Source organism: Pteropus medius, unplaced genomic scaffold (genome assembly GCF_902729225.1).
Source record: "Pteropus medius unplaced genomic scaffold, Ma_sr-lr_union100, whole genome shotgun sequence".
Taxonomy (NCBI): domain Eukaryota; kingdom Metazoa; phylum Chordata; class Mammalia; order Chiroptera; family Pteropodidae; genus Pteropus; species Pteropus medius.
In genome coordinates, this window is record NW_024349225.1 from 5,941,793 (window position 1) to 5,965,032 (window position 23,240).

Sequence of the window (23,240 nt, forward strand, 5' to 3'; positions counted from 1 at the left end):
ATGCAGGACTATAAACAGAGCACTGAAGAGTGAACCAAAGCCTACCTACCTGCTGTCTCTGTCGTTCCAACACTGTTCCTGGTCTCATGTTACTCCAGGTTGAGTCAGCCCTCCAGCTGGCTCGAGGTACAGTCAGCTACTTCTGACCTGCTGGTCCAGTGCATCACTTACTTACCTTATCTTTTTATTCCATTCTGTTTGAGAGTGTTTCTCATCATCTGAAGAAACCATCCTTAGCTGAAGTCATGTGTGTCCTTAAAAGGTGGCCCGACAACTTTTTACATGTAACTGCTAATTTAAGATGCCCAAATAATTTTAAAATAGTCCTCAGTAGTCACTAACCGAGCATTGAGACTATTACCAGAGGGTCTGATAAACCACAGCCTGCAGGCCCATGGCCTGTGTTTGTAAAGTTTTACTAGGACGTAGCCGCACTCAATTGTTTACATTCTGTCCATGGCTGTTTGCATCCTCAAATAGCTGAGTAGCTGTAACAGAGAATTATGGCTGCAAGCCTAAAATATTCGCTATCCAGCTCTTTATAAAAAAAAAGGTTGCCAACCTCTAGACTATACCAAAGTATCCAATCTGAGACAGATAAAAGAAAAATTACACACACAAACACACACACACACACACACTCGCGCGCGCGCACACACACACACACACACGCTGGATTGTTCTAAAAAAATAGCCTAAAGACATGATTAGCTTTACCTTCATACCTTTTAAAACATCATGTCCCCAGCACCACACTCAAGCCACACCAAATATAAAGGGTTACAAATATTCAGATTTTATTATAAATAAAATACTGTTTTTTTTTAACATAAAAAAATGCCAAGTGTTGCATTTTATTCACCACCCTGGAGAGCAAGACTGTAGAAATTCAGGCAAACAACCTAAAGTGAAGGCACATGTAAAAGAGCTAAAGTTGGAATTAAGAGGGAAAAATTCTAGGGAACAGCTGTATATGTTCCCTGTGACACCCAGCATTCTGCAGCAGTCACCCTGTCGATTTTATTACGTAAAATACAGATAACTGGAACTATACCATAAAATAATGGCTATATTGCAGGAGTGTGATTAAGGTATCATCTTTTAGAGAACTTTCATTTTAAAAATAAAATTTTGTTTAAAAATATATCAGGCAGATGGAGAAAAGCCAAAAAAGTGTCAACAACGACAACAACGACAAAATCACAAAATTTCACCGTGGCCTCAGACTTACTGGAGTGAACCTCACCCACGGGCCAGACGGAAAACGACCTTGGCTGTCTATCTTCAGCCCTCATCCTGCGACCTTGACCAAAATGTCTCCGTTAGGATGTGGCCACTTAACAAGAGGAACTAGCTAGGAAACACTGATGTGAAAACTTGGCAAGAGTGAGCCATGCCTCCTGGGATAGGCGAAAAGCTCCGGGAGAAGTGACAGAGTGAAGGCTGAGGGGTGTCCAAGTCCGAACATTTGCAGTCAACTCTGGAACGCGAGAGGGGCTGGGAGCGAAGGACTAAGTCCCACGGCCTGTCCCGCTCTACCTGCAGCGCTGTCTCTGATGCCCCGAGCTCTCAGTAATCACGCAACGTCTTAAAAAACTGACCCATCCAGCTCACACCACTAGAGAAAGGGCATTTCTAGCTCATTCCTGGCCAGACCCACACTGATGTTAGAGATACCTTTGAGCAAAACCTCCTCATCCCACCGTGTCCTGTCAGCCCTGCACACCTGCCCGGGAGCGGGCGTGAAGGGTGACGCTGGGCTGTCGTTTAGGACCCCCTGGAACTACTGTGATGGAGGAGGGTTCGAGGTACCTCTTTCCAGCGGCTGCGCGTGGAGGAAAGCGGGTTATTGATGTTAGAGCACGGGCATGCCGCAAACAGGAGCACAGCGACGGGGAACAGATGCGGCCCAAAGCATCGCAGACGGCAGGGGAGGAGGTACCGGACACATTGTGCCAGGGGAGAGAGACAATGGGGTGAAGAAGTGAACAGACAGTGCCATTCTAGAAACGGGACCAAGTATATTTACATAAACTCCTTACTCTATAATCATGATAAACAAAAACACATTCACACAAAAATATAAATTTGAAATAATTAATAGCACCAGTGTGTCAGATAATAGTTTCTTTCCCCCCCCCGCTACACAAAGTACAAAGTTGCATAGTGTTAAAGGCTATATATGAATCTCAAAGGCAGATTGGTAGGAGGAACGGGGTATGTGGCAGGGAACTGTCACGCTGTGATCTTAAAAGAAAATCACAGAGCTGAGGATCAAAAGTTGAGAAGCCCGCAAGAAAACCACATACGGGTCTTCCCTCTGCACTTAGAGGGAAGGGTTAGCGTGGGTTCCAATCACAAAGTGCAGGAACTAGAGGGTGCTGGCAGCTGTGTGAACGACTGAGTGCGAGCATTTGCCACCAGGATTTGGCAAACCACGTGTTTTGAGGGATTCTAGAAGATGGGAACGTCAGCAGAAAATTAAGGCTGAGGGTCAAATGTTTTCTCTCTCCCCGATGGAAGAAAAATGGATATATGGGATCCTAACAATACGGGGTGCACCTAAGTTTTCTCCCTTTTCTAGAAAAGACTGGGAAAAGAAGGTTTGTTTTTCTTTTGTTTGTCAAGATCTTAGGGACCAACTGCTCTCTGCCAGATAACAACACTAGTTCCCATACTATCGTACTAAAAAAGCTCTACGAGTTAGTTGGATTTGGAGAAAAAGAAAACTTTAGTGGTTATCATATCCCTATTTCTTCTGTATAAATTCCATTTATAGGAATATCGAAAAGACGTCTATGGCGAGTACAAGCTGCCCATCCAGATTTAAATTATCAGCTGCCCAAAGATCTGAACAAAAGTTTATCTTCCTAGTCGATTATTAACATATGAGAAGATATTCAGCCTCCTTCTGCAGTCTCATTCTCCTGGAGACCGTCATAAATAATTGCATCCTTCCCCGTGGATGGCTCAGAGTCCTCTACCCGAAACAGCTAGAACAACTGGTGATGGCTCTCGACATTCTAAAGGACTAATACCTTTGGCACAGGATGTTTAGTCCCTTTTGCTTAAAAGGAGGAGGTGTAGATGCATGTTCTTTATCTATAGACTGGATATACTGGCCATCACAACGCTACTATGAGTAGCCAAACTTTTCCTTCATAGAAACAAGAGTACTGAGACTGAGGAGGTTCTGCTGGTGTCGGGGACAAGGGGAGGGCTACCTGCCCAGGCCTGGCACGCAACGGTTCCCACGAAGTGCTTATGCCACTGTACAGTAATGTAGGATGCCACGTCCTGACGCAACTCAGAAGGGACAGTGTGGGTGAGGGAGCCATAAGTGGAAGAGAGACTTTATTGGATAAAACCCTTTGTTCCTGATTCGCGATGTTTAATTTGCTTCTCTTTAAACTTTGTGACTTTTCCTGGTTCAGGAGGACAGTGGTGGAGAGCAGCAGAGGAGTGGGGGGTCTGAAGAACGTCATCTTTGTGTTAAGGCACTCTCTGGCCTCGGATGCCTCCCCGCGCGGGGAGCGCTGCCTTCCAGCCCCGGGGGGAGACGCTAGGGCTTTTCGATGGACGGGGTGTTGAAGCAGCCGGACGGCAAGGTCTTCCTGATGTCTTCCAGGTTGCGGATGTCCTTCATGATCTCCTCGATGTCTCTGTTGTAGTCCATGATGGCGGCCTCTTGCTTCTTGGCTTCATTCTCCAGGTCGGACACTTTCCTGTCTAGGTCACTGACTTTCATTTCGTCTTTGGCTTTGTTCAGGGTGCCTTCGATCTCGTTTAGCTTATTCAGGTCCACTGTGTCCAGCTGCCCTGTAGAGCCAGAAAGGACAGAAGGGAAGAGACACATTCAGTAAGAACTGTAACTTCGCTCCACAGGTACCTCCATTAGCTTTTTACAAACGGCACCCCGCAGCCGCCACTATGCGAACGTGACTTTTGATCCCTCGTGTGGGCATGAACCATGCAACCCAAGTACCAATGCTGACCGAGCCCAGCAGGGGTGGGTGAGAGCACAGAATGAACGTTGGGCTGGATGCGTGCTTGTTTTTTTTCCCGAGAAAATGGTTTTGTAAAATATTTTCTAAATACACAGCTACCGTGCTCCAGCCCTTAGGCCTCGCTTGTGGTTCGGAAGGTCGTCTAGTAACATTCGATGCCTCGTTCACGTCCACATGTGTAATCTGTGTGCCACCAAAATGTACACGGGCATCTTTAAGTTAGAGCCCTGAGCCCTCGACACTTAGATTTCGGGGAAATCTGGGTTCCTCGGGGACTCAGGGTCTGCTCTCAGGAGTCAGACATGTCTAGGATCCCTCCTGCGGAAAATGGCCTTGGTTGAAATGCTGAAATGATTTCAGAAAAGTTTTACTTTAAAATGAGCAAGAAAAAGAAAGGTTCTTGGAAAAGAATTGCTTCCACTATGAATGAAAGGAGACAGCCGCCCGACAATCAGCATTTTATGCATCCTGTACTTGATTAAATTCCCACAAGACCAGTTTACCTCAGTGATTCTCGGATGGTAATCGATTTGCTCAAGTTTGCACAGTTTATAGGCAACGAAGCAAAGATTCCAACCCATGTCTGACCAACTTTAAAATCCAGCTCTTTCTGCCACAAAAATCTACCTCTTCCAGCTCACTTTCATTTAAGAATCCGTCTGCTGGCACATAATCTATTATTCTTGACATTTGAGACAGATAAAAAAATAGACACCCAAAAAACTCGCAAAACAAGAGTTAAACTTTAAAGGCTAGGAAATTAAAACAGAATGCTTTGCTGAAAAGCTGTACCGTCTAGAGTCTTATTTCTTTATAATAAACATTGGTGACAAAAGTACATCTGCCTTGTAACGAAGCCTGCTCCCTAGCAAATGGGATTAAAAGAGCCAGTCAATATGCTTCTATTTCCTGGAAAAATCAAGCCTTTTCTCTCTTTTGGCATGAAAACTGTCATCTCATCAGATTATCCTTTAAATTAGCAAATAAAGAGAATTCCAGGCAGTGAAGTCAGGACCAGTCGAAAGTAGTGTTTTACGCTATCGCTGAAATCCTTCACTTTAAAACCTTTAAAGACACCCTGCCAGCAGGATGAGCTAAGCATGATCACTGTTCAGTCAACCTCTACCATAAATAAGCCGCCCTAGTGCACGGCGCTCCCTCAAAATTTTTTAAGTCCTCGGACCACAGTCAGATTCCACAGAAGGACATAGTAAGCATTTGTTGAATTAATTCAACCTTAAGTCATGATTTGGTTCACACAATATTCACACTATATATAATATCTGCTTTTGAATCAACGAGATCAAAGCAAAGTACAAAGAATCCAGAGGTCGCCAAAAATGACCGCGGGTACTCAGGTACTCACCCAGCTGCTCCAAGAGGTCGTTGATCAGGCTGAGGAGGCTGGTGACAGAGTTCTTGGCCTTTCTGGCATTGATCTCGGCTTCCTGAGCAGCCTGCGAAGCCTGCATGGAGACGCGGATACGAGACACAGACAGTCCTGAGGGTATGTTTTCATCTTCTTAAAATATTTCTTCCCCAATGAGCCCACAAATCTCATTTTCAGATGCTTTCCGCTTTCCTAACTCATGAAACTATAATCTCTCACAGGTTTCTTTTTCTTTCTTTCTTCTTTTTTTTTGTTCATATCTTCACACTGAAAATGTCCCTATTTTTAATTCATAAAATAATCATGAACAGGCGGTCAGTACGCCTACAGTGACTATATTTGTATTTCAAAGATCAATATTATCTCCTTCTCTCACTTTCTCATTTGGGAATACACTGAGGAATATTCATAATAAAATCCATCAAGAAAAAACAAGTTATTTTTAAAGAATGAGCATAAAAACAACATTTTAGGTCCAAAACATGTTCTTCAGGATATTCTTAGGGACTTATTAGAAATGTCCTATTTTCAGAAAACTTAATCAAGTGATGCTCCTCTATAACTCCCTCTTCCTGACCTGTAACCACACACACACTCTCACCCTCACACTCACCCACACACACTCACACATATATTCACACACTCACACACACACGCCACACACTCCACACACACACACACACACTCACACACACACACTCACACATACTCCGGGGTGACACAATTTACATCAACAAAGGTAAATATATTTGGGAAAATTCCATGAAACCTGAATAAATACACTTGTGCATGAGTCATAGGAAATGACCAAGGAAGGGGAAGTGTCTAAATATCAGAAAACAGATGCTCTTACAAATAAATCTAGTCAGGATACGACTGAGTGGATTTGAGCTCCCTGCTACATAATTGTTTTTCCTAGTTTTGGGGTCAAGACAATGTAAAATTGTTGGATAGAAACCATGTGAAAATTTTATAAAGGAAAAAAAAAAAAAGCAAGGGAATAAAACCCTGCACAAACTATTGATTAATCTCTGTTCAGACCACAGGCGTTCCTATGGAGACTTCACAGGCTTCGCCGCCTGGTACGAGGGGAGGGGAGGGGAGTTAGGTTTGCCCCTCCGGGAGCAAAACCACTGCATTTATCCTGCTGCCCCCTCTTCCAGGAACAACCATGAGCCCTCACTACTCTGGTTAAAAGAACCAGTGACAAAGACTCAAACAATACTAGCCCAATGCTGGCCTTTCAGGATTGATATAAACAGAAATGGGATAATGTATGTGATAGTGCTTTGCGCTCCTTAGAAGTTATTTACCAAAATGAACGACAACAACAAAAAATCAATCTTTTTCCCATCCTTTGATGTGAGTCCATACCCTTTATTTTTTGAAGCTTATAAAGAACGTATCCTTCTCTTTCTTTCAACAGGCTCTGAATCTAATGTTTTTATAACCATGTCAGCCGTACCTTGGTACTGAAAATGAGGACACTTTAAATCAAAAACAAAAAAAATAGCATAATAAAATAAAGTGTCTGCAGTGGGATGCTTCCTGTAATCAATTCCCTAGAGTCTTCTTTACCCAGATTCGCTGGCTTAGTACTTTCCCTGTCTATCCCAAGGCGAAAATGACCCACAGTGAAGGGCCTGTCTTTAGCGAGAGTGGAAGCGTCCTCTCCTTGCAGTGAAAGTGCACAACTAAACAAGTTCATGTTCATCATTACCGAGCTTGTAATCAGATGCAGCTGGAAAGGAATATTTCCATCGTGACTCCACTAAAGTATTTCAAAAGCAAAACATAGCATAAAATAGGAAAATGGACCCCAGTTCTTTGCCGGGCCATGCATTCGCAGGTCAATTTTGTTACAAAAGGTGTTATGTATAACACATCACCATCAAAGGTGAAAAATTAAATTGGATGTGAGTTTGGTCTGTTTTGTCAGCTTCAAAAATGTCCTTTTACACAAGAAACGGTTCTGCCTCTCAGGAGCAAGTTGCTAAGAGAACAAGAGAAGGAAGGAAATGAACTTTTCGATGCATCCCTCCGTGTTCCTTTCTGATTCTGTCCCATCTACGAGTTATCCATTCGAAAATATGAATGCGCAGTTTTAAAAATCCTAAAACCTCGAATGTGCAAAACGATGTTTTGCTTTTCACTGAGAGTAGCTTTGGGACAGGACAATTGTGCAACCACCTGGCAGAAGACCCGAATTCTTTGTTTTCTATGTAAGTTACTAACCCAGTTCTTCACTAGGAAACACAATGAAAAACAGAAGTCGCTATGAAAGAGACTCTTATGAAATACCCTTCACTGTCTGCCCAGGAGCAAAGATGACAAAGTGGCCTACCATCCCCGCCATCATCATGTCCTGGTCGGCATCGTCTTGTTTTTTCTTCAGCTCCTTTTCTGCTTCCTGCAGTTGTCTCAGCATATTGTTCACCTCGTTATCCAGGTCTGTAACTTCTGCAAAAGTCCTTTCGGCTTCTGCCTTGGTGCTGGTAGCATTCTAGGCACAAAATAAACGATGGCTAATGAAAAAAGCTTTCCTTTTCCTAAAGCACGTTCCCACTCCTTAATCTATAAAATGGCTCCAAAATACAATCCACAAAGAACAGGGCAGTAATTTATACTGTTTGTTGACTTATGTTATCATTTATTTTTGTCTCCTCTTCTTTAATCCTTAAAATTTCCTGTTCTATTATTGCCATTTTTAGTTGAGGTCACATAGCCAGCAAATGCTAAACATTTAAATGGTAATGCACTTTCCACATCATATCGATTAGACTCTTTCACTTGTATAAATTTTGGATTCAAAGTTGGCCTTGTTCTACTTGGCAGCTCCTCATAATGTACAAAAAGACCATAATCCTAAAATACGATGAGTGTTTTATACAATACGGTTAACCCAAAAGTGACTGTTCTAAAGAAACTACAAAATGTGTGTGATTCTCAAACTTTAGAATCAACTCCAATCTCTCCTTTCAGTAAAAGATGCAGGTTGACCTGTAAGTAGGAAAAAGCCAGCCTAAAGGAAGTATTCTTTACAATGAGTAGACAGAATCCAGCAGTGGCAGCTTCAGAAATCCCACATACGGCAATATGCCCGAATGAGTGGCTTGAAAGTTGTACTGACTTGGCACTATATAGATGACTGGAAAAAAAAAAAAGTCAACTGTCCAGGTCAAAGAACTCTGTTTATTTAGAAAAAGTGTGGGAGGGGGCTCTACGGGTCCCCGAAGCCGTCCACCCCCTCACAACTCAGACCCTGCCACTGAGACGTAGACCTTTTAGCATCAAAGACCCTTTCGAAGAGCCTCCCTCCTCCATCGACGTGGTTACTACTCTAATGGCAGGAGAAACGGTAAACGACAAGGACGGTTTAGTATAATTTGACTTGAGTCGAGAGAGAGAGAGAGAGCTTTGTGAGGGCTTTCGGGGGTCTGGAAAGAAGCTGGAAACAGACGAGAGCAGCGCGTGAAGCGGGAAGGGCGCACCTTCTGGACGGCGCTGGCGATCCTCTCCGCCTCGTGGGCCTTGGCCTGGGCCTCGGTGGCGTCCGCGGCAGCATTGCCCAGCGCCAGCCGCGCTTCCGCCGTCTTCTCGTTGGCTTCCGCGATGGTCCGGTTGATGGCGGGAATCCTCTTTAGCGCCTCCTCGGCCGCGGTCTTGTTATCGTTCACTCGCCTGTCGAAGTCTGGAACGAGTTGGGGGAAGAAGGCGTTTGAACGAAGCTCTCGACGAGCCAGAAGGGAGCCTGGCAGAGGCTGCGACCGGATTTTGTTTAATGAGTTTTGTTAAAGTCGGGGCGGTGGGGTGGTGGGGAGGAATAACAAACTGCATGGACTGACATCTGGGAAGAACGGAGCACAGAGGTCTAGATGGAAGGAACATCTGTTTCTGGAAAGCAGAAAAGTTACTTGAAAACTTCATTTTCATGCAGAGTGCTGAGTATGACGTCACTGCCAGCTCAACCAATCTTACAAGGTGCAGCTTCCTTAGTGTTCACTACAGGTTAGGCACTGAGGTGGGAGTTGTATGTGGCCGTGATGCAGGCAGGCATTGTTATCACTTTTATATGTGAGAAAGTTGAGGATTCTAGAGGTAGATAATTCCTCCAAGGAGTCACAGTAAGGGGTGGATTCTAACCCGATCCCACTGACACTAGGACCCTACATTCGACCATTATTTTATAAAGCTCCCATATTTATAGAACCTATGGCATTTTATCAGAGGTGAGTCTAAAACTAAACAGTGAATTGAGCACATTTCTTTTTTTTTTTTTATCTGGATGAGGAAAGAAAACACAAAGATTGAGATGCAGAAGAAAATTAAAGATAATCTCCATTTACCAACATAAATCAGCGAAACAGGCATATTTTGATTACGTAAGTTATCCTAACAGAAGAACATGCCCCGCCCTTTTTTTTTCAGTTTTCATAATGAGGTATGCAGGGGTAAGATGACATGCGCTCTGGGATTTTTCTTTGAAATACTTCATAAGAAGAGTAAGGTAGGCACTGGGGGCTGAAGTAAGTGTAATAAAAATCTTAAATGTGGAATCCGTTTGATATGGAATTTATTTTACCACAATCTTCTTCCCTTATCTGTGGTTTCCCTTTCTGTGGTTTGTTACCCAGTTTACCATGGTCTGAAAATACTAAATGGGAATTTCCAGAAACGAACAATTCATAAGTTTTAAAGTGCGCGCCATTCAGAGCAGTGTGATGAAAGCTTGCACTGTCCCCGCTCCGTCCCCACTGGGGGATCGTCCCTTCGTCCAGTGCACCCACACTGGATGCACAACACGATAAGATATTTTGAGAGAGAGACCATATTCCATTCCTTTTATCACAGTATATTGTTATAATCATTCTATTTTATTATGAGTTATTGTTGTTAATCTCTTACTGTGCCTAACTTATAAGTTAACTTTATCACAGGTATGTACAGGAAAAAACATGGCATATCTAGGGTTTGGTACTACGCATGGTTTCAGGCGTTCACTGGGGTCCTGGAAAGTATCCCCCACACACAAGGGGGGACGACTATGTTATCTTTCATTCTGTGGATGTTCAGAGTCTCATAAAAAAAAGAAAAGAAAAGAAAGCAGGCACTCGCCCTTGTGGAGGCAGCATGCCGCGTCACCCCGTTACCTGACCCTCTCGTACCTTTCAGGTTGTTGAGGATGTCATTGGCCTCTTGTAAGGTGTTTCGTCCCTTTTTGGCAGCTTCTTCTGCAAGAGCCTTGGCAGCATCGGCGCGGGCTAGGAGCTGGTCGGCAGTCTGCAAACACGTGGCAGGTAAGGGGACAGCCCTCCACGGTGAAGGCCCACTCTCCTCACAGACCAGGTGCCTCCGGTACCCCCCTGAGGCTGGTCAGCACCCAGCAGGCTCAGGCTGGGCGTCCGCACAAGGCCCTGCTCTGCCGACTGCAGTGACACAGCTTACGCCTGGGCCGTTTCAAACTCTGCCCCGAGAAGTGAAGCAGTCTGCGAATCAAACCAACCTGCTGCTCGGTCTTTCCTTTCTCCAGAAGGTTCTTTACTTCGAGTTCCTTCCCTCTCATGTCCTCTCTGAGGTCCTCATAATCCTTCAGCTTCTGGTCAATCAGGTGCTCGAGATCCTCAGCCTCCTTCTTTATTTTATTTGCCTCATTCTGTGAAAAGCAAGTAAGATCATTAAATTTTAGACAAAACAATTAAACTGATGGAAAAGTAGCCTTAATAACTCTATAATACTTAATAGATAGTTTTAAAAGAACAGCACAAGTTAAGATATTATCGACCGTATTTTAAAAAATGAGGTATACTTTATACACAGTGAAATGCAAAATGCTTAGTTTGATGAGTCTGGATAAATATATTTACCTGTAACTAACGCCCCAATCACGATACAGAATACATCCACCCCGGGAAGTTCCCTTGTATCTCTTTCCACTCAATTTCCACACCCATCTTTCAAACAATGCAGCTGCCATTTTTATCATCATAGATTAGCTTGCCTATTTTCAAATTGCCTATATGTGGAATTGTACAGTATGTACATGCCTGAAGAGACCTAAACCTTTATGGTAAAAATCAAGTCAATGCCTTAGATGTACAAAGCGACTTACAAAATGTTTCAAGTTTAATGCAAAAAATACGCCATTTATACAGAGCCTGAAATGAAGAGGCATGATTAGAGTACAGGTGAAATCAAATACTACTGATCCCAAAACAGTTGAGCTGCCCCAGAGCATCGTGCTGCAGTTCTTGCATTGAAACCACTCTCTTTCACATCTCTCTCATTCTCAAGCAGGTAGTGCCTGTAGTAACGGTCTGGCTGTACTCTGCTTTAACTAATCCGCATACACTATAACTTGGTTTGATATTAAAGATTTAGGAGTGACTACTCATATCACTAAGGCAGTCTCTGCTATTTAGTGTTTATAATCACAAGATTCTTTACCCCAGTGAGTTCTATTAACGTAGCTAAAACAGAACTCAACATCACCAGTGAGTCAGCTGGAGGAGAGCGGAGATTGGTCCGGTGACAGGGGCAGGGTGACCAGAATAGCTCTTACCCCGACTGTGAGGGGTGTGTGTGCGCTTGGGGGGTGAGGGCCGAGGCTGTGGATGGGGGATGGCAGTGACAAGCAAAGCCTTGTGCATACAGGCCGTCGGCCCCGTACCTCCAGGGCTTCCGAGTCCACAGGCGTCAGCTGAGCAACGCTGGCATAGATCTCCACAGCTTTGTCACCAGCCCTTTTGGCCTCCTCATGCACCTGGGCAGCTTGCTTCTCCAGATCCTGTGAGATGTTCTTTGCTTGTTCATACCTACCGAACAAGAGATGTGATTTAATGAAAAAAGAAAAAGAAAAAACTCAGTTGCTTTTGGCATCTTAATATTAACCAGATTCATTCTCGTTTAAATCACTGTGACAGGATTTCCAAAACTACAAATAAAATGCTAGATTAAAATGCTACTATTTAACACTAACGTCGCGGAAATCTATGTTTCGTCGCATCACTTCTATTTACAACATATGGTTTACCTGATACTTTATTTCAGACACCTTTTAAGTATTTGTAGCTCAGGTATATTTTCTCTATGTGATGACTGTTTTTTCTTTTCCGTTTTCATTTATGCAGAATTTTAAGTATGATGGCTGGTCTTGTTACCTTTCTCTGCAGTTACAGTAATTGGATCAAATAAAATCTCTTTGGCTCTATATCCCCCGCCTAATTACAGTACCATTTCGAAAGCATCATCACCAACAGAAATCCCACTGCATGAACGCATGCCCTGAACCCGCCAGCATTTAATTTTTCATTGAACTGGTGTTATTTACGAGAACAACTGAAGGGCTATAAGCCACATTTAAATTACACTCACTTTCTATTAAGCTCTTCAATTTCAAATGCTGTTTGATTTTCTCCTGCCAGTGTCCTCAAGAGCAGATTATACGCCTCAGTCGATGTGTCATTGGCTGTTTTTGCCACTCGTACAATGTCATCGGCTTCTTGTTTATGGCTGTACAACATATAAAAAAAAATAAGCCATGAAACAGAACCATGCAGTAGGGAAAGAAGGAGAATTTAGGTAAAGCTTACTTTATTGTGTGTGTGTGTGTGTGTGTGTGTGTGTGTGTGTGGTGCACAAGCGCGTGCGCAGTGTAGTTTTACAAATATTGGAAAATCTTATAATTTTGGAATTTTGCAATCATTCCAGTGGGCCTGAGTTTATAAATAGCATTCTGAAACCTGAGAAAATGAGTTTCCAAGAAAATTAATGACATAAAATTTATAGAAGCAAATATTTATATTTCTTCAAAACATTACTTATAATTATTTACGAGTGGTTTATATATAAAACCATGTGTGCTAGCAAGAATTCATTTATCTACTCAGAAACACAAATCCCGGACCTAATTTTTTTAATCACTACTCCGATTCAGTTCAGTTCCTACACAGTCTTGAAATAGCTTTGACAATTCAGATTTCTCACATGCGACCTAATTACAGACCAGGAAAAGCAACTCAAATGGTCAGAAACATATCAACAAGGACTCCGGCCAAATAATGCATTTTAGCTGGGCAACTGTTTTTTTTTGTTTTTTGTTTTTTGTTTTTAGCCGTAAAATTTCATATTACATTGTCGCACTGTAATGGGACCATTCTTTTTGGTACAATAAACTTTCCTTCGAAATTCACGTATGAAGTGCAGCAGAATTAACTGATCTCCAGACCTAATTTTCTTGGGAGCGTTCCATAATGTTTCCAGCTGTCTCTTTTAATCAGAAGATCCAACTATGAAATCGTGAATGATCTATGAACTCAATTACACAGGTCACACTTTCACATTTACAAAGAATAGAAAGAGAGCACAAGTTAAAGCAAGAAGCCAACATAACTGCTCTGGACACGGAGGCCAAAACTCCAACATCGGGCTTACTTAAGCACCCCATACCCATGTGGCTGACAATCTGTCCCGCAATGCATTCAACAAACATTTTATTGACTATTTACTACATGCCAGACATTTTACGCATTGGGACTTGAGCACTGAACGAAACACACAGGAATGCCTACCTTCACGGAGCCTGCATTCTAGCAATTTTATTTTTAAAAAAATTTTTTAACTTGAGGCCCTCAATAATTTAAAGTCTTCTTAAGAAATTACCCTACACTTAATAAAAAAAAAAAAAAATAAGGAACAAAATGGTCTGTTTTCTTTGGCTGATTTTCAAATGTACTATGGTTAGTATATGTTTTCTATTGAAACGTGAAATATAAACATTTTGGTTAAAAATTAATTTTAAAATATTCTGAAATAATCATTAAATTCTACTGAGCTTCTTAGTTACCCATTAACTTCAAGGTTTTGAAATATTTTATGGTTTTCTTTCAGATGTACAAATATAATTCCCCTTCAAACCATCATATTCTAATATTCAAAGTAAATATTCTAATTTCCAAGTAAAGGGAAAGAAAGAGTACATGTAGCTGATAACGTTTCAGACAAGAGAGCAAACTCTGCAAAAGTAGGTCATGTGGAAAGTGTCTGGGGGTACGGCACGAGACGACATGTCCTCACCACAGGGAAAACCCTAACAACCATTAAGCAGATATCTGGAGGTTACCATACCGTTCAGCGAGCCTTCGGGCCTCTTCTGCCAAAAGAGTCATGTTGTTCGGGTCCCTTGTAGACTCTGGCTGAGCGACTGACTACAGAGGAAATATACAAAGCACTAATCTTAAAGGGCTGAATTATTTAATTGTAATAAAGGAAGTGTCAGAACTAAATTTTTATTAGCGTCATTCGGCAAAATGAATGCCCCTTCTTAATTTCAGAGATCTTTAACATCAGCAGCCTTGATTGTAGCTTATTACTTCTATTTTCAGTAAGGGAGAAAGGAAGCCTAGTGCCACAGAAGGAACCAAGCTGGAGAAAGGACCAGGTGTCCTTCGGTTTTTATCTAGCTCCTGATAACTCTTTCATGACTACTATGAGCAGGGTGGCTTTCCTGCTTCACGCTGAGTGGCAAAAAGACACAAGGAGTCAATTTAGCGGAAGGAGCAGTCCACTGACATAACGGACTTGCTACACGTCACCAAGGGACAGCCCCGGCCCTGCCTCAGAGCTGCGCCGTCACTCACCACGTTGGCCACGGCGATCTTTGCCTTCTCAAGTTCTCTGGATGCGATTTCAATCAACTGCTCTGTGCTTTCTACCCGGGCACGTGCTTGTTCAGCCAAGTTGTCAGTCTCTTCGATTGTGTTCCGGATATTCTGTAAGCGGCTAATTTGGCTGGATAAGGTGTTATTCACTCTCTGGAGGCGATCCATCAAATTGTGGTCTACATCTGCAATGGCATGGCAGAAGAAGGTGCATATATTATCGGGGGAGGGGGGAATGTCATCTCACATGAAATCTGAGGCTCTGCTTATCTTTCCTCTTCCAAATATGACATTTTTTCTGCCACATTTTCCCTAAGCCCATCAGCAGAGCCTGTCAGTCATCGCCGTACCTGGCAGTACCTCCACTGCCTGTGTGTCTGTCCCACTTCACTATGAGCTCCTCTTTCTTAGTCATCACTATGTCTCCACAGTGATTAGCAAAGAGAAGGCACCCAAGAAATGTCTGATGAAGGAAAGATTTTGGTATTCCAGCACATGATGGAGTTCATCATAAAAATACAATGTTGTCAAAGCACTACCAACTCTGAGAGCTGGACGTTTTTCTAAACTAGGAAAAAAACTAGGTTCAAAACAACATTCAAGTATGGAAAATTAAATTCATTTTGTATTTTTAACTAAATAGACTCTCACTGCCACCCCCGATTCCCTGGCACATTCATGTAATTTCTTCCAAATTGATTTCTGCTTTTGAATATCTCTTCAAATTGTCCTTTATTAATTCAGCCCATTCAACTTAAATCTCATACCCAAGTCCTAATAAATCAAAAGATAAATATAAGTCCATGCACATATAATTCTGTCATTATTAAAATTCTCACATGTCATGAGGTTGTATCAACAAATGAGAACCATTAAATAAGTCCTATTTAAAACTGACTACTTCTTATTTTCAGCATGATGCTCACGGTTGGCATCTAAATTTCCCAAGGAATGTAAAAAAGATGAGAGGTCAAAGTTAAGATCAATAAAGATGCATAATAGGTTAGCAACTTGTCAACAGGACCACCAAATCCACATGCAAAGCTGGTGTACAGCAAAATTCTTGCCTAACTATGTCCAGTGGTCCTGCATGATGATTATTTAAACAAGTCTTTGACAAGCTAAAGATTTTTTAAAAAAATACAAAAGATAAAAACAAGTTTAAATCACAAGAAATCATTTAGATTTGCGAGGCAAAAGCAGCCAATTAAGTTATGGAAGCCCGAGCTTTAAGAATGTAAAAGATATCAATCTCTCTGGATAGTTCTTCAGAGAAACAGCATCGTTAGAGAACAGATAACCTAACTGGCAGAATCACTTCAAATGCCTTGTGTCTAACTGCAAGACCTAATTGCATCATATAATCTCCTTTTAAAGCTGCAGCATAAACACGTTGAAACTACAAATGACTACTTAGGGACAGTTGAAAAGATAAATCATTATGAAGATATTTTCATTCTTGGCTGGTTTGAACCTCAAGTAGAAAAGGTCAGCCAGGAACCCCACGAATGAGGTCTAAGGCCGGGGTGTGGGGGCTGGTGGTGGTGGTGGTGGTGGTGGTGTGGATTATAGCCCGAGCCTCTCTATGTGCTCCCAAAGCTGTCAGAAGCAGCAGCCCACCACGCTGCTCAAGGGGAGTATGATGGCCATGGCTCTTATCAGAGCTTGCGTCCAACAGAATCACCTGCTTGGCAGAGGAAAGCAGTCGCTGTGGCCAAAAGGAGCGAGATGTAGCTGGGCTGCACAGAGAGGAAGGCCTTAGAGGAGGGGCGGTACTGGCTGGCCACCCTTACTTGCCCCTTGACTATATGTATGTGTTGGTGGTGCCAGAACCAGAGCTGTGTGCAAACCCCATCTCTCAGGTGGACAGATCACACTTAAGAATGACAACTCCACATTCGATTCTTCAATGTATATAGCAGAACAGAGGTGAATTTGTAGTTATAAGAGAATACATCAATGACAAAACATGTAAAACATTGTTGCTAAAAAATGGATATCCTAAAAAAAACCCACTGTTGTTTATACAAAATAGGAAACATTTAAATTCTTCTTAATATATGTTTAAGACTTAAAATGTAACAATCAAAACAAAAAGCAAACACCTTCATAGAATGGCCACGTGCAGGGCTAAAGAGCAGATAGAGTCATCAGGGGGATTACTTCAGAAACTATATGAATGTCGAGCTAATGTACTGTATACTGGAAACTGATCATATGATAAAATGAAATGCTAAAAAAACGTTTCAGGGAAAGGAAGTGTTCAGAAATAAATTGTTTCAAAGTAAAAAAAAAAAGAAAAAGCAAACATCTAAAGTTATCATAAGCTATCAACCTCTTTTTTTTTTCAATTTTTAAAAATTTACCTCATAGAACAATTTCTGAACTTGCATATAAAAATTAAACAAACTGGCCCAAAACAGATGCACCCACTAATTCCTTCTCTACCTTAGTGATTTTAAAAAATCACTACTAGAGACATTACAAGAAGTAAGCACTGTATTTAGTTTCTGTGGACCTGTACACCGCCAGGAAGAAGCCTCTAACACCAGATAGATTCACACACCAGACAGGGAAGTCGGTCACTGTGGTCCCAAGTGATCTGATGTGATGCACACTCACTACGAGTGCCTGTGAACGCCCGCGCCTCAGTGATGGAAAGCCCCAAAATAACAAGGACCTCAGCCAGATATAGAAGGAGCAATGTCTTCTTCGTGTTTTCATTATTTGTGTTTAGCACAAAGCCTGGCATACTACAGGCATTCGATAAGTGTAGAAAAGAACTTGTCCAAATTTAGAAAAAAGCTTAATTCAGAGAGTAAGAAATAAAAACAAAATTTTGAAGTGATTTAAAAAGCAAGTAAATTATTTTAAATAACTTTTTTTCACTTTCAAAGTTTTAAAAAAACCAGTTATCTTTTAAAGTCAATAAAGTATTTTAAAATAAATTGTTTTTTTAAATCGTAAGTCAACCCCTTTTCTGCTTATCATCAGCCTCATCACATAATGTACAGAGAACTTATCTATCAAACTGCAAATGATATTAAATATACATATAATGCATAAAATATGTACTTTTATATAACATTATTAGCACATGTGTTTGCTAATTAAACAGAAAATTTCATAAGTAGGCACTAATTTCTAATCTTTACTTTCATAAATACTAAGTTTTATATATTCAGTAGCTGGTCAGTACTTGAAGACCACGATTTTTCCTTATGAGCCAATCTGAAAAGATATTTCTAAGAAAATAAAACAGTACCTAAGATAAATTCTCACTCAGAATGATAGAAAATCAAAGTCCAAATTTTCTACTTAAAATAATATACACCCAAAACATATACATTTAATGCTTTTTAAAAACTATTTTAAAACACTTCGTAATGGAACAGATTTATGAAACATTTAGAATGTTAACATCTAATAGTTTTTGATGTGTTGGGAGAATTATTTTATGCTTACTGTGTCTTAAACCAGGAAGTTGACGTGTGCTTGTATTTTTACAAATTGTTTAAAAAATAAAATAGTTCGTATTCTACAAATAGTTTTAAACAATTGAGAAAGCGTTTTATAAAACCATACTAATTCACCTTAAATAGGGGGCCAGCTCTAGAGATTGGTCTGCCTCAAAGAGATTACCCACTGTTTGGTCACATGTACCTTTGACATCCTGCGCCTCACGAAGAAGGTCCATAACCTCTCTCTCTGCTTCCTTTAGTCTATCCTCAAAGGCTTGATCTGTCACCACCTCATCCCCAGTTCCAAGGTTTGCTACGAGGTTCTCTAATTCTTGGAGTTTCACTCGATGTTCAGCAACCTAAACATAATGAAAGAAGAAAAGGGAAAGACAGGACATACAAGTGTTCCCGAAACTCGATTATACTTCCCGCAGCAATAACAATCAGAGGCCACTCTGTACCATGGGGGTGTATACACTCTACTCACGTGTACTTGTGAATAAATCACATGGGTAGTTTTTCTCTGGCTTCAAAAGAAAAACTCTCGGGCCCATTTCTTTGACTTCGAACACTACGTGCTGATAAATACCAGTTCCGACCTCTCCCTTGCGTTTTAGATCACCTTCTTGATAGGTATCTCTACATCCAAAATGATACTCTTGATCTTTCCCTCTTAAATCTGTTCTGAGTCATCTCAATAAGTAATGCCTGCAGCTCCGTTAAGCAAACAACGCCAGATCCATCGTGATTCTTCCCTTTCCCAGTCCCTGCCGCCTCTAACGCCGTGCCCCTCAAACACACGTATTTACCCAATTTGAATGAGGCTTCCCCTTTTGCTCCACTTCTAACCATCATTCTTCACACAGAAATCAGAGTGTTCTTCTTAAAAAACAAGTTGGATTTCCCAGCTTAAAACGCTTCAGTGCCTTTCCATTGGGTTTGGAATAAAATCTAAATTCCTGACTATGGTCAATATAGTGCAACATAAGCTTTCTCTGCGGACCTCTCTAGTCTTATCACAAACTGCTCTGTCCTCATCCAGCAGGCCCCAGACACCTTCCGGCTTCAAGGTCTCTGTACCCACACTCCCTCTGCCTGGTACAGACTACTCATCGCTTGCTTGCTCTTCTTGTTCTAGAGATCTGACCTTAAGTACCTTTCCTTGGAGAGGCTTTGTGTAGAGTCGACCCCCCCCACTCCCAGTTACTATCGGCTCGTATTCTTTCCGGCACTTATCCCAGCATTTATTTAATTTTTATTATTTGTCTCCCGACAGGAACATCGAATCTTTGAGAACAGAAACTGTCTTTATCTTGTTCACTATTTTTTTCCTCTAGAGCTTAGTGCACAGGAAGTGGCCCTTTAATGTCTGCTGAATGAATGAATGAATGAATGAATGAATGTGTGCGCTGTTGCCAGCTTACCTTATCCTTTACCAGCCGGTAACACGCAGGGCATTCTTGGCAGCCGGGCCAAGACCGATTGTAGAAATAGTTCTCTTCACATCGGTCACAGCGATTTCCCACGAAGCCTTCTCTGCATTCACAGCGACCGTCCTCTTTGCACTGGAGCGAAACAGACCCCTCAGGGTGACAGTCACAGGCTGCAGAATAAAGGGAAAAGAGAACACGATAAGGAAAAAAAGGAAGGATGAATTTTCTTTTAACTCGGACTGTATCAATAAGCTGACTGTACCATCATTATAAATAGATGGGGTTTTTTTCTTTTTTTGAAAAACGGGCTGACTTATGAGAGTTTAAATAGTTAAAAGTCTTTAGCAGAGAAGACAGAAATTTTTACGGCAAAGGTAAATTTTAAAGTCAAATGTGCATCCTTTGGAGGGGGCGCATTTCATGTTACTTAATAATTATAGAAATTAATCTATTAAACTAATCGGTGCCCTTTCATGCACTTTAAGAATTCACCTCTACCTTCTTCTCTCCGTGTTAATATTTCTCTCACTCAGGAACTAGAAAACCCAAATACTCATGCTTGTTTTGTATTCTTGTACAGTTGTTTTCTCGCTTTGTTCTCTGAAACCGAGTCAATGACTTATGCTGCATTCCACGGGAGAAATGAAGGAATTCAGAAAGCAGGAGCCCAAACTGTTCTGGGGCCTAATTCCAGGCCAGTGTTTATGCCAAGGAGGAGCAGATGTCTGTGTGCAAGCACACCAAGACGGCCCCATGGGTGGGGAGCAATCGGCCAGTAAGTCAACAAGCACATTATGAGCAGAATCCCTCGCTGTTCCATTCTCTGCACTAAGATTATGATCAATAAAAAGCTTTATTAGGCACAGGAGAAAGGTTCGATAATCAAAGGGAGACTTTTTTTGGAAAAAGAAAAGACTGGAAAAAGGGAGAAGCAGGAGCACCATAAAAGATGACGTAAATGAGGTGGTTGCGGAGAAACGAGAGAAGCTCTCAAGCTCTAATATTCGATAACACTCATCGAATAAAGCATCTCTGCTGACTTAGGGGCAGCCCTGACCCTGAGCTGTGTGGTAGAATGAGGCTGCCAGTGTCCTTTCTGGACTTTTGGGTCTAACTGGAATTCGGGGAGACTAAAGAGTTCATGCCACCAACACCCCTTACGTTTGCAGCCTTCAGGTCCAAACCCGAAGTGGTTGACCTCGCAGCGCTCACAGTGCTGACCGGTGATGCCAGGCTGGCACTCACACTGGCCGCTGCGGATGTCACACTGCCCATTGGTGGAACCCAAAGCATGGCAGTCACACCTGAAAGGAACACATGACACTTCTCAGGTTAAGAAAAAGAGACTTTAAGCAAACTTTTCCCCGTTTCAGCACAGGTCTGACGGAATCTGTATTAGAAAACAAAATGTTCAGGGCTATAAAGGCCCTGAGGTTCCAGTAGTTTCCATGGGTCCTGTTCGGAACCCCTTTTCTAACCTACCCCACACAAACACGTGTTCTGCTAGTAAAACCGCCACCAGCGGCTCTCCAACCTGGTGCCACAGAGGCCACCAGTGACCAGCGGCTTTGAAAACAGGAGTCGCCAACAGCCACCATTGCCACCATATAAGGTCTGACTCTAAGCATCTCAGAAAGGACCTTGTAATTTGTGGGGTTTTGGTTTTTTTTTTCTTTTTTTAATGTTGGTCAGGTGACTCACACAGCCGGGGCCACTGCCTTCTACTCTTTCCTCCTATTAGCTCAGTTACGACTGTCCAGTATTGCCTCGGAGGGCGCCTTGCCTGTATGAGCCACTCAAATCAGTCCTGAACAAAGTCAAGCCAGCTATAACTCACAAAAATTGACCTCTTTCAATAAGAAAAGCAAAGATGACTTCCACCGAAGGGACCTGATGTCTTACCTCTCACAGCCTTGCCCACCCTGCAGGTTGTAGAACCCAGGGTCACAGGATCCACAGTCCCGGCCGGTCACGTGAGGCAGACATTCACACTGCCCAGTCACGGGGTTACAGTTACTCTGCTGCTGCGTGGTCCCGTAGGGATTGCAATTACAGGCTAAGGCAGGAAGACAAGGACAGCGAAAGATATAAGTCGCCTGAGAGAGATACTAAAACATAAACAATGCAAATGGACTCTTCCCTCGTGCTGTCCAATACGGCAGCCACCGGCCACCTGTGGCTACTGAGCACCTGAAACGTGGCTGCTCTTGAGATGGGCTGTACATAACTACACACTGGATTTTGAAGACTTGGTGTGGGGGGAGAAAAACCATACATCTCGATAATTACTTTATTATTGATCATGTCAGATATGTTCGGTTAAATGAAATATTAAAATTAACTTCACCTGTTTCTTTAATGTCTCTACTGGAAAAATTTAAATTACATAAGTGGTTCGGATACACTGCTATTGAACAGTGCTGTGTTAGACCAGACAACTGTAAATATTGAAAGCGACCACGCGATGAATTCTCAGAATAAATGAGCAAAACTGTGGCAGAGCCTAGCTGAGGGCTGGTTACCTTTGCACTTGTCTGCCGGATTGGGAGCCAGGGGATTTCCAAAAAATCCATTTTTGCACCGGTCACAGTAGAAGCCGGCAGTGTTATAGATGCATTTCAGGCATTCTCCCGTCAAGCGATTGCAATTTCCAACTGCGTTGGGGTCGATGTTGTCATTGCACTGGCACAGGCGACAGAGCCTCACAGGGCCGTTTCTACCCAGAGGGTCTCCGAAGTAGCCGTCGTCACAGAGCTCGCATCTCTTACCTGGGCCGTGAGACAATCTGACGTTACGAAAGAAAGGCCTCAGACACTTCTGGTGCTACTGGTTACAAAAAGTCTGCTTTACAAACTGCCACTGGTTACAAAAAGTCTAGTGTAACCGTCAGACGCACGGCAACGTGGTGCAGTGGATGTGGCCTAGGAGAGCCAAGGACGTGGGCTGCGGTCCTGGCATCGTGCCAGCCCAGTGGAGTGACTTTGGGCACAACTCTATTTCCTTATTAGAAAGATAGCACCTGGTTTGTCCACTTCACTTCAATTATTCTGAGGATTACCCCAAATCATACACTATAAGTGCTTTATCAATGAGTCAGGCTTGGGGTTAACATTCATATGTTTGTTTTTGTTGATGATATCAAGAAAGATGAAAGATGACTCGATATCATAAATCTCCTATATAACAGGGTGGGTAGCACATTCCCTTAAAAGATCAGGGCACATGAGAATCTCTGTTTGAGCAGCGCCATCCAGCACAGAATCAGAGCATTTTAGAAGAGAACTTGGAGATTA

General features: G+C 42.3%; 1 protein-coding gene across 1 annotated transcript in view; it reads right to left on the minus strand.

Annotated features, from left to right (window-relative positions):
- Positions 1 to 773: 773 nt before the first annotated feature.
- Positions 774 to 23,240, minus strand: part of LAMC1 (laminin subunit gamma 1) — a 104,089-nt gene continuing 81,622 nt past the window's right edge. Inside the window, exons 14-28 of the mRNA XM_039881286.1 lie at positions 22,470 to 22,715; positions 21,850 to 22,003; positions 21,109 to 21,251; positions 19,939 to 20,117; positions 18,717 to 18,873; positions 15,033 to 15,238; positions 14,521 to 14,600; positions 12,769 to 12,906; positions 12,065 to 12,209; positions 10,901 to 11,050; positions 10,563 to 10,677; positions 8,889 to 9,088; positions 7,742 to 7,900; positions 5,374 to 5,473; positions 774 to 3,819 (exon numbers count right to left, since the gene is read on the minus strand). Of these exons, the coding sequence (XP_039737220.1) occupies positions 3,563 to 3,819; positions 5,374 to 5,473; positions 7,742 to 7,900; positions 8,889 to 9,088; positions 10,563 to 10,677; positions 10,901 to 11,050; positions 12,065 to 12,209; positions 12,769 to 12,906; positions 14,521 to 14,600; positions 15,033 to 15,238; positions 18,717 to 18,873; positions 19,939 to 20,117; positions 21,109 to 21,251; positions 21,850 to 22,003; positions 22,470 to 22,715 (2,429 nt within the window). The 3' untranslated portion in view covers positions 774 to 3,562. The remainder of the gene's footprint in view (positions 3,820 to 5,373; positions 5,474 to 7,741; positions 7,901 to 8,888; positions 9,089 to 10,562; positions 10,678 to 10,900; positions 11,051 to 12,064; positions 12,210 to 12,768; positions 12,907 to 14,520; positions 14,601 to 15,032; positions 15,239 to 18,716; positions 18,874 to 19,938; positions 20,118 to 21,108; positions 21,252 to 21,849; positions 22,004 to 22,469; positions 22,716 to 23,240) is intronic.